General features: G+C 47.5%; 1 protein-coding gene across 32 annotated transcripts in view; it reads left to right on the top strand.

Moving 5' to 3' along the window:
- Positions 1–5,957: 5,957 nt before the first annotated feature.
- lrrfip1a (leucine rich repeat (in FLII) interacting protein 1a) overlaps positions 5,958–12,267 on the top strand; it is a 39,750-nt gene continuing 33,440 nt past the window's right edge. For 22 of the 32 annotated variants that reach the window (XM_060035516.1, XM_060035512.1, XM_060035507.1 and 19 more), the window contains exon 1: positions 5,961–6,769. In XM_060035516.1, coding sequence (XP_059891499.1) covers positions 6,680–6,769 — 90 coding nt within the window. In that variant the 5' untranslated portion in view covers positions 5,961–6,679. Of the gene's footprint in view, positions 6,770–12,267 lie in introns of all 32 variants that reach the window. The other 10 variants (XM_060035529.1, XM_060035524.1, XM_060035526.1 and 7 more) reach the window with 4 other exon arrangements.

Raw genomic sequence — 12,267 nt, 5'->3', positions numbered from 1 at the left:
TCACGCGTCACGCCACATCCTGTCACACGGTCCAACACCTCCATCTAGTGGCCGCCTGGTGCTACTGGGCCTCACCTCCTCTACACACCTGTTTGCGATCTACGATCAACGTCCCCTACTTAAGCCGGGGATCTCCAGTCTGCCGGCGCCAGTTCGTCGTTTACCTCAACGCAGTTAGTATCGTACCTACCAGCATTACCTCTTGTCTAGCCCGTTTCCTCTGTCCTCCAGTAACCCTTTGCCCTCCGTTAGTAGTTCTCCGTCCGTTACCCTGACCTCCTGTTGCCGAGCTCCTGCCTGCCTGACTACACGCCTACCGCCGAGCCCCTGTCTACCTGACCGCTCGCCTGATCGCCTCTCTCACCTGGGAGGTGGAGTCCGCGGTACGCCTCGCGCAGGGACAGCAGCCAGACCCCTTAACCGGTCCCCCTGACCGCTTGTTCGTCCCTGACACGGTTCGGTCCAGGGTATTGGCCTGGGCATACTCCTCCCGGCTAGCCTGCCACCCAGGTATCACCCACACCCTGGACTTCCTCCTTCGGCAGTTCTGGTGGCCAACCATGGACGCGGACGTCCGTTTGTTTATTTCGGCGTGTACCGTCTGCGCCCGGAATAAAACCTTGACTCGTCCTCGTTCTGGACTACTGCGGCCCCTACCCATCCCTAGCCGTCCCTGGTCACACATCGCCCTGGACTTCGTCACCGGCCTGCCCACGTCCGAAGTAAACACCACCATCCTAACCGTGATCGACCGCTTCTCTAAGGCTGCGCACTTCATCGCACTCCCCAAGCTTCCATCTTCTAGGGAGACCGCCGATCTCCTGGTCAGACACGTTTTCCGTCTGTTACCTGACCCCCTCGCCTGTCCGACTACCCGCCAGCCTATCAATAAACCCCGTTTCCCTTTACCTCGTCTCTGCCTGTGTCTGCACTTGGGTCCCACGTTCCGTACTCCCCTAACACTGGGTCTGCTAAATCCCCCACTGTTAGAATATTGTGTTCCAGGTTGTACATGGCAGATGTGGTATATGTTTCGATTCAATTGAAAAGTGTTAGTTATTTGTTAAAGTTAACTTTAAGTTTAGGCTCTTGTTGTGTTTTCATTTGTCAATAGGCGGCCGCCACGTCTCACTTACCTATCGCGGGCAGCAGTTCATTGACCTGATGTCCCGACAAGGACGACGTCTCCAATAGAGGAGGCCTCTGTCCTCGCCCAGACTGAGGCCTTCCTGTTGGGGACACAGAATCACAGAGAAACCGGGAGTCAATGTCTCCCTGCTTTCATTTAGGGATACATTATTTAAGGTCAAAAGACCTTAAATTAAAAAAGCCCCCCGCCCAGAGGGAACCCAGCGTCCAGCGGTCTGAACGCCACAGCATTCCTACACAGCCCCTAGTCGTCCCCCAGCCTTCAGACAGCCTCTCCTTCACGGCCCCTAGTCGTCCCCCAGCCTTAAGACAGCCTCTCCTTCACGGCCCCTAGTCGTCCCCCAGCCTTCAGACAGCCTCTCCTTCACGGCCCCTATTCAACACCCAGCCTTCAGACAGCCTCTCCTTCACGGTCCCTAGTCGACCCTCAGCCTTCAGACAGCGTTCATAAGCAGACAGCCTCTCCACCATGGTCTTACCCTGCCCAGCCACTGAATAGAGAGGTTGCACACCAGTAGCGCCAGCATAGCCCAGGTGCGGTCGGTGGCAAGGGGACAGGATGAATGATTAGTCTGATTGGTAGAAGGATGGAAGAGAAACTTCATGAGGAACAGGGCCTGCTTCTGCTCTACCCCCTGACCCAGCTCTCAACCCTCTTCTCCTGAGGGGCCCAAGGTCCAGGGAGACTAACCCGCTGTGGGAGATCGCCCTGATATGGGACACTTTAGTTTGATTTGTCCAAACCCCACCATTAGTTTAATAAAACAAATTGATTAACCCATTCATAGGTGTGAAGTTCAAGTGTGTATCTTCAAGGTTAAGTTTGACCTCGTCCAGACTTCCACCATATGGAGATACATTCATTCATACAGGCTCACATGCATACATAGATTAGATTAGATTCACTTTATTGTCATTGAACAGTAACAGGTTACAATGCAACGAAATGTAGGTGGGTCTAACCAGAGTGCAAACATCAGTTTGAGCAACATGTATACATATACTTACAGTATAATATCTGTGCAGCAAAAGTTAATTATAACAGTTATACAGTAAAGTGCAGGTAGTGCAGAAAAGTTTGATTTAGTAGTAGAGACAGACATCAGTATGTAAATGCATGCCTACAAGATATGTATATGCATAAGTACAGAGAGCATGCATACGAACATGCAAATAAACATACATAAGTACATACAAAAACATACAAACATAGTGTACATACATGCTCAAAACATACATTCAGACATACATACATACATACATACATATGCCTAGAAACACACACACACACACACACACACACACACACACACACACACACACACACACACACACACACACAGGTGTCCCAATTGTTGTTCTGTGGGTTGGTTTATGCACAGGAGTCTCGCTGTCTTTCACACACAGCTCTGATCCTTTTGTCACACATTGTCCTTTCATCGTGGCTGTCAACGCAACCGTAATGCTACTAGATAGCATTTACATGTCAGCAGGTCACTAGCTCCACCAACAAGCTGACAAACACACAAAAAAACAAACAGACAGACAGATTGACATAGAGACTTACAGACATATGCAGACCGACAGACAAACCAGACAGCTACTGTATGTCATCTCCATTTCATTGAATGTTACTGCATTCACTGATTTTGTTTTTTCAAATCTGTCATGTTGCTTCTGTCTGTGTGTGGACCGCTGTAAGACTAGCTGGGTACAGATTGTCAGCCAATGGGGTAAAAAATCAATACATGACAGACAGACAGCCAGACTGGCCTACTAACAAGCTCATCAGGTCTCCATCAGCTGTCAGTGACAGAGAGCAGTATGACTATGGGTACTGTAGGAGGATGAGGTACTTACAGCCCACGGTGGGGGAGAAGAAGGACCTGAACTCATCCTTCCTGAAGTGGAGAGCCAGGCTGGACTTCCCCAGCCCAGAGCTCCCCACCAGCACCATCTTCACCCTCAACGTCCTCAGTGACACAGCCTCATAGCCCACCTGGCCTGCTCCAGCCAGCCCCGACGACCCCCGCTCCATCCACCACGCTAGAGACAGAGGATTCCTAGGAAGGAGGGAAGGGAGACGGTGGAAATGTTCGTCCTGTTTTAACACTTATTACTTATTGGCTTGTCCCCACTTTAAGGCATGACAGACTGCTTTCACAGATCCAAATGCTTCTGCTGCTGTTGAAAGACGATGGCAGGGATGGCATGACTTTGTAAATGTGACATAAGACACACTTCCTTGCTTTAACACACACACACACACACACACACACACACACACACACACACACACACACACACACACACACACACACACACACACACACACACACACACACACACACACACACACACACACACACACACACACACTGTGGCATTCCCCCGGTGCCACGCCCCCTGTTCGGGAGAGTCGAGGCCGGGATATACCGCCGGTGGCCAACAGCCGGCGACAAATCCCAACCTCCCGAGAGCCGCAATCGGGGAAACGAGGAGCACCTGGGCAGGAGGCACCCAGGTGTTAAAAGGAGGCCACCAAACGACAGATCGAGAGGAGTCGAGTGGAAGAGAGGACAACGCAGACGACCGAGAGCGTAGAGTGAGCCGCACGGCAGACACGTGGACGACGACTCTAGCAACCCCCCCCAACTTCGATGAACAGCGTGCGCTTGTGTGGATATAAGAAACCGAGTGCAATAAACCGCCGTTTGAGGCTTTGGACCCTCACACCCTGCCTGGTCCTTACTTTGAGCCCTTCTACCTAACCGAATTACCACAACACACACACACACACACACACACACACACACACACACACACACTTGGGAAAACCACCATTAAAGTTACAAACCAGTTATGAGTGAGGTCACATGCGTGGTTAATTTAGGCGTGTAAAACAGATTTTTCGCCTCATTAACAGCCACCAAGAGAATCGCTGTACTCGTTGTTCCACAAAGCAAAAGCAAAAGGAGGAAGAACATTGCAGCACTGTGTATGCTCTCACTACCTCTTTATCAGCAGACAGGTGGTTTTTCTGCTGACCGGGGATATCAATGTTCATGAATGTTTCAGTGGTTCCCACACATGCATAGATGCAGTATGCATAAGGTGTAGCAGGACTCCTGCTACACCTTAAGGAGACTGCTGATATTTGCAATCTCCATTTTAGCCAACCATTTGTTTAAGGTCTCATAGACATACTGTATATAACGAGTCTCGACTGACTGCCTAAGGATGCATCTGTATATGTTTACCCACATGTCCAAGAGACATAGACTCATTTGAGTGATCGATGACTGGTTGGTTGGCTGTTTTTTATTAATTGCTTGACTGTTTGATTTTTTGGTCAAACGATTGATTTTATAATGAGGACACGTTAAAAGAATTGTATGATCACATGTAAATTATGTGCCCGGGTGTTATAAGTCATCACGTGATACAATCATCATGTGTGCATGACAACCTGAAGTTGACTGAGTAAAGACGTTGAGTTCATAAGTTCATAAGTTTGTTTACGTCCTTGCGGACCCTCCTTGCGTCCACCGCAAGGGCCTGACTTTCGCCTCCCAAAAATTGTAACCTTCCGTCGAGGCGACGGAGCAGCAAGGGCTGACGCCTTGTTCACAAATATGCGTCCGTCGAAGGATGGGGGCTTTTTGACGTATCCATGTGTTTTTCCGGGTTGTATTACAAACATTACCCCCCCCCCTTCCTTTTCAGGTCAACGAGCAATGAGTCTTCCAACAGAAATCAATGGGATTTACAAAATGCGCTAAATGTGCAATAAAACACGATAGAAACGATATTTCGCTACGATACTTGATTCAACCACGCTTCATCCGACCTAGACAAACCCCAAAGGGGGCTCAATGTTCAAAATACCAGGAAAAAAATAATAGCTCACAGCAACATATTGCAAAAAAGAACCAAGGAAGAGTTCATTTTTTGGAACTGTGAATTTAGTTCAAATTTTTGAATTATGAACGTTGAACTGAACTAGTTCATTTTAAAATTTGTGAACTGAACTTTGAACTAGTTCACATAGAAAGTGAACTTTCCCAACACTGGATATCTATGTATAATATGATATTATTTAGATATAGAGCTCCAGGACTCTCGCCGGAGCACCCAGAGTGCACATGGTACCGTGGCCGCAAGCTGCTCAGGGCCTACCCCAACCCTCCACCTTGACCCGCCTCTAAAAAACGGCATGTTTGTGGAAACTTCATCTGGGACTGGCTCGTAGTGGCTGTAATTCTGCACCAAGGCGGAATTTCTTGAACGTCTTCAAATGCTGTCCATATAGCATGCCATGGGACCTTTAACATGGAGCCCATGTGTGGACATCTTTTATTACAAGTTATTAAATACTTTACAGACACCTTATAGCCACATGGGGGCGACATTGCACTGTTACCAGGCAAACACTATTAGTGGTAGTAGCCGAGTATGTCTAGACGAGCGGTAATTAAAGTGACCCAGCTACCTGTGTTGCCTATTCATCAGTCTGGCTTTTATTATCCCCAACACAAATGTATGTGTATTAATCTATGAGCCTTCTTCCCGAATATGATGATATGTGATATGATGTAGTGTTTTGAGTTGTACCAATTACTTCTGAACGTAAACCAAGTTTCAATGAAGTATCACAAAGTAGCCTAATACAATATAACATCTTAGATATACTCCAAAGTAATAACCCCCTACGTGATTTTGACAGTTTATTTCACCACAGACTACCGTGTGCCTTTAAGAAGGAAGACCCCCGTTTTAGAGCACTGGTCACTGGTCATGAGGGGTAAAAATAGACCGGAGAGTGTGAAAGAGTGGAGAGGCTGAGAGACTGAGATAGACCCAGAGAGTGGTGGCAGCTTGGAAACTGAACCCCTGAACGTGTAGAGCGACCTCCACGAGTCAGGGCTCCAGGCTGCCTCAGACCTCCATTAGTCGGGCTCCAGGCTGCCTCAGACCTCCCCGAGTCTTGGCTCACGGCTGCCTCAGACCTCCACTATAGTCTGACTACAGGCTGCATCAGACCTCACACCGACCGACCGGTTGTAGAGCGACCTCCACGAGGCTCAAGGCTTCCTCGGATCTCACACCGACTGACCGGGTGTAGAGCGACTTCCAGACTAACCAGAGACAACTTCAGTGATCACCTTAACACCCGGGCGATATATCACAGAGACGGACTGACATTAACATCGGCGGAACGTGTTTCCTGTACCCATGCTGCTCTTGTTGGCCGCTGGGGTCTGACACAAACTTGCGTGAGTGTCGAGTTGAGAAACACAGGAAGGAGCCATGAAACGGATGTGCCCCCGTGAAGCATGCGTTCAGCACGTCTCCTCCGGCTCCCGGTGCTACTGTCGGTAGTCTGACAGGGTAGCCGAGGCGTAACTGGGGAGCTGCCGTTTTCTTCCATCCGTCTGGATCCAAACCTTCACCTGGATCCAAACCTTCATCTGCCTTAGTTTTGTGACCGTCACGGCTTCGGGAGAATCTGTGTACTCTGTGAGAAACTATGGGGACCCAGGGCGCAGGAAGGAAGAGAAACCCGAACAAGGAGAGGTCGACGGCGGAGGATGACGCCCTCAACCTCATAGCCAGAGAGGTGAGCTACTGTTTGTGTTTGTTACTTTTCTATGTATGTTGTTTGACCCTAGGCTGTGTTGTGTGTGTGTGTGTGTGTGTGTGTGTGTGTGTGTGTGTGTGTGTGTGTGTGTGTGTGTGTGTGTGTGTGTGTGTGTGTGTGTGAGAATAGCGACATGCAGCCACAGGCGCTTGTGTTCAACAGGTGCCAGCAGAGTCGAGTCATGACTGGTGAGCCTCGATGTGTCCCCACCTAAACCTGAGCATGTTTAAATCAACTACCAAGACGTTCCAGACATTGTAATGAGCATTCAGTGGTAAATTGATGTTATGCGGATAGAAGGATAGAATAAAAGTCTCCTGAGCGGTAGAATACAGCTGCATTTTGATGCCACTACTACTTTTTTGAAGTTATTGTTTAATTCGATTAGTTCACAACATTATCTGGCTTTATTGTGTGATACTGTCAAAAACACACACACACACACACACACACACACACACACACACACACACACACACACACACACACACACACACACACACACACACACACACACACACAGTGCATGATGCACTGTATCAAGACGGCAGGGAGGAAGTGACAATAGGGGAAGGTTCTCATCTCCCTTACTTCCTTTTTGTGCCTGTGGTGATGACAGTGTGCAACATGCGAGCCCCATCATCATCCTCTTTGAACAGTCCTATGTCTGTTTATGGTTTTCCGGAATGACATGGTCGACTGCTTCTCCCACCATGGTCTCTATCACACCCATTAGGCATACTGTAACTAGTAGTGGCTGCCGTTCACAATGCTCTCTCTGGGGAAGTGCAGCCAAAGATGCAGACATTAGATGGAATGCTAGCTATCTATACGTTGGTGTCACCGAGCAGCCCAACTTTCCCTATGTTATGTATTCTTCTGAATGAAACTGGCAATGCCCCTCTGACTGGCCGGCTGTAGGCTAGCGGCGGCAGCATCAGTGCTGTGCGAGGGAGTGGGAGAGGCGTGTGCCTTTAAGAGGCGGCGGTGGGCTCGGACCCACCCTCAGTCATACTGGCCTGACGGGATGGTATTCCTTCCCTGATGAGCTGGCCCTTTCTGCAACAAGAGTGTTAAAAATAGTCTGTCCTGAAAGATCAGCTGTTCCTGCCCCCTGATCTGAGCGCAGCGGTGTATACGACCGGGAGAGGTGTGTGTGTGTGTGTGTGTGTGTGTGTGGGTGGGGGTATGTGTGTGTGTGTGGGGGTGTCGGGGTAGGGAAGACAGATGGTTAGATGTTGCCTATAAAGATGTTGTTCCTACTATTCAGACAGCAGGGATATCTTTTCTTTTTCTTTTCTTTTCTTGGTGATCTCACAGAGGGATCATAGTGTGGTGCGCAGTCTAGTCCTATATGTACCGCATGGGGACTTCAATCCTTTGTGGGAGTCCACTTTGGGGGTCTACTTTGGTGGTCCACTTTGGGGGTCCACTTTGTGGCACGAGGTACAAATTGTTTCTCTAGCTTTTGACGACATGTATATGGCCTGGGCAGCTGTAGATGAAAGGTAGAGATAAACATGGCCTCAGTCATGGCTTATTAACTTTACTCAACCTTTTTGTGACATCACAAACAAGGTTTTATTTTTTTGCGGATAAAACGTGTGCATGCACAAATGAAAAGGTTGTACAATGTGTGCCCGGCCGGAACCCTGAGCTCTGGAGGTGTGTTGGGTTTCTGAGGCCGTCAGTGTTGCGGCAATGTATGCGTTTCTACAACTGTAATAGGACAGACTCACTAGTGCGTCCCTCACCCAACGCGGCGACCACACACACCGGGGAGGATTGATGACACGGAGGTGGAAAGATGTCTGTCGGCGTCTGTCCTGAACACTGCCTCACTGTCATGAAGCACCACAAAAACATGGCACCCAACTATGCTGGAGAATGAGATCACTTTATCCTATTCAATGCAAACAGAAAGGACAACTCGCTAGCTGCTTAGTTTGTATCTTAAAAATATTTGTCATAGATTTAGGAATATACATCAGAAGTGAGCTATATAATAAGACGTCTTTACAAAGGTTTTAAGTTAGTCCACCGATCGTGTCTGTAGGTTGTGTAACACATTTTACATTTCATTTAGTTTCATAACTTTTGAACTTTTATTTATTCTTGTTTGTTCCAAGAATCAAGGGCATTCATGGTCACAATCGTTGCTCGCTCGTTACGGTTCCCATTGGTCAGAGATAAAGAGTTTTCCTTCCCGTAGATGAAGTAAGCACATAATTGTTCTCAGATCAGCAACGGTTTAATATATAACCACCAAAGAGGCTTCAGAGTGTAGGGTCATTATCTTCTTTTACTTCCATGTTGATTTTGGGAACAAAATTTAGAAGCCTACTATTTAACAGCTCCCTTATTTGTTTACATTTTATTTTCAACTGTAGTGATTGTAAATTACACTTTTAACCACCAACTCTTAACTTGAGGTTCTCCATGTAGCCCGGAAGCAGCATAAGAGAAAGAGGTTGGTACAGATGTGATTGCCATATGGAGGGTCCTGGAGGGGTTTGATGTAGCTATCAAAGTTCTGTTGCCAAAAATGTTGTGTTCTGAATGAGGTCGAGATGACGATACAAATGGCGGATTAGGTTTCCAGGTAGGCAATCAGGAGCACAGAGATGATGTTGACAATCAGTTAATGTAGGATTACTCTGGGGACAATTGCGGGCCAACAGCTGGCCCTCATCCTGATGGAGTGATAGGACACATGCTCAGTGGGATGGCTCTCCTAATCCGATGCAATGATATCCCACATCACGCAGTGCAGTCTCATCAAGAGCGCTAAGGTCACACTTCAACATTCCAGGGATGTGACGGGGGCAGGATAGTCTGGTGTCTTCCAGCCCAAAGGATGGGTTGAATTCCCCTTGTAGTCTTGACCTCTACCTGCTGCTTCGTGACATGTGACAAAACGGAACGTATAATAATGTGTGATATTTACATTTACGGGTTTTTGCTGACACTTTTATCCAAAGCGACTAACAACCAATCATTCACAAAGGGGTGGCAGAGTCAACCATGCAGGGTGACCGTCAGCTTGTCAGGAGCAGTTAGGGTATGGTGTCAGGGACACTTCGACACTCAGCTAGGAGGAGCCCGGGATCGAACTAGCAACCGTCGGGTCAACCCACTCTACCTCCTGAGCTACTGTTGCCCTATGATAATAATGTCAGTGAATACAACGCTGTGACATACTTGACGGGAAGCTGCTGATGTTTAAGTTGTTGTGAAAAACACTCCTTGATTTGACACTAAAATCGATTTTTCTCTGTTTGTAAATCAAGTAACTCAATTGGCGATCTTAATAAGAGGAGGTCGACGCAGAGTTGATTCTGTCCAGCACACACTGATTACTCCCCTGCTGGTCTCTACTAAACATTAACATGCCAAACATTTCCTCATTCATTTATTTATCCCCCCCTCACTAGAACCGACCCGCCTCCTTAAAAGGAAGTGGACTCTCTGTGCTGGCTTCCTCCTAGTGACATCATCCCAGGGGCTGGCAGATTGCTATCGGAGCCGCTTCCTGTTTGTCGGCCCCTGTTAAGGAGGGCTTTGGGTCGCAGGGAGGGAGGACTAAAAGACTAGGAATACCGAAAGTAAATGTCCATTGATGTACAAGGAAAGAATGGTGCTCCTGTGTGATTGATACATGTATCTTCATATGCCCTGGATACAAGGGAACATTTATGCACATTGTTACCACTTCATACGACCTATGACCCGTTACTAATACAACTGGTGACCGCAAGTACCCTATGCTGCTTAAAAATCCCCCTGTATACCTTCTAACATACTACTGGTACCACATGTCCCTGTATACCTTCTACCGTACTACTGATACCACATGTCCCTGTACACCTTCTACATGACTACTGGTACCACATGTCCCTGTACACCTTCTACTGTACTACTGGTACCACATGTCCCTGTACACTTTCTACATGACTACTGGTACCACATGTCCCTGTACACCTTCTAACGTACTACTGGTACCACATGTCCCTGTATACCTTCTACATGACTACTGGTACCACATGTCCCTGTACACCTTCTAACGTACTACGGGTACCACATGTCCCTGTATACCTTCTACCGTACTACTGGTACCACATGTCCCTGTACACCTTCTACATGACTACTGGTACCACATGTCCCTGTACACCTTCTAACGTACTACGGGTACCACATGTCCCTGTATACCTTCTAACATACTACTGGTACCACATGTCCCTGTACACCTTCTACCGTACTACTGGTACCACATGTCCCTGTATACCTTCTAACATACTACTGGTACCACATGTGCCTGTATACGACTACCATACTACTGGGACCGCATATCCCTGTATACGACGTCGACTACCATACCACCATACTACTGTGATGTCCCTGTATACGACCACCATACTACTGTGATGTCCCTGTATACGACTACCATACCACCATACTACTGTGATGTCCCTGTATACGACCACCATACTACTGTGATGTCCCTGTATACGACTACCATACCACCATACTACTGTGATGTCCCTGTATACGACTACCATACTACTGTGATGTCCCTGTATACGACTACCATACTACTGTGATGTCCCTCTATACGACTACCATACCACCAGACTACTGTGATGTCCCTGTATACGACTACCATACTACTGTGATGTCCCTGTATACGACTACCATACTACTGGTACTGCATGTCCCTGTATACGACTACCATACCACCATACTACTGTGATGTCCCTGTATACGACTACCATACTACTGTGATGTCCCTTCCCTGTATACGACTTACCATACTACTGTGATGTCCCTGTATACGACTACCATACCACCATACTACTGTGATGTCCCTGTATACGACTACCATACTACTGGTACTGCATGTCCCTGTATACCTATCTAACACATGTAAACGGTCACATCATAGGCCGATATAAACCTTGCACCTGCTACTAAAGAGGGTACTTACAGGAGGTGCAGCGGACGCTCAGACTGTTTATCAATTGTACAGCTGTCCTCCACAAGCCAAGGCTTGTCCCAAAGTCAGGATAGCTAGGGAGAAAAAAAAAAACCTCTGTGGTTTGCCAGTGCTTAACAGGATATAGAGGAAGTAAACAAAGCTAAACGGTGGTTTGTTATGATTTTGGCTTGGTAGGCGCTAACTCGATTTTTATTTTGCAGTTTACTGCAACATATTCTCGATGCCATTGGAATGAAGAGGGAACTGGTTAAAGTGAAAAATATACTTTTGCGTCATGCAATCTCAATGTTCAGGCGAGGGTCACATTGCTTTTTGCACTAGTGATTAGCCTATTTGACAAAAAACATAATATATACCTCCACGTAGGGTTTGTGTGGTTTGACCGGTCTAGGAGCATAACCATAACCCATTAACTGAACAGTGACATCAGTGAAAGAGGTAAGGGACCTCTTCATTTAGATGGTTTACAACCCCCCAATGC

The sequence above is a fragment of the Gadus macrocephalus genome, chromosome 17, assembly GCF_031168955.1.
Source record: "Gadus macrocephalus chromosome 17, ASM3116895v1".
NCBI classification, from domain to species: Eukaryota; Metazoa; Chordata; class Actinopteri; order Gadiformes; family Gadidae; genus Gadus; species Gadus macrocephalus.
The sequence above is the reverse complement of the archived record's forward strand: the minus strand, read 5'-3'. Positions and strand labels throughout refer to the sequence as shown.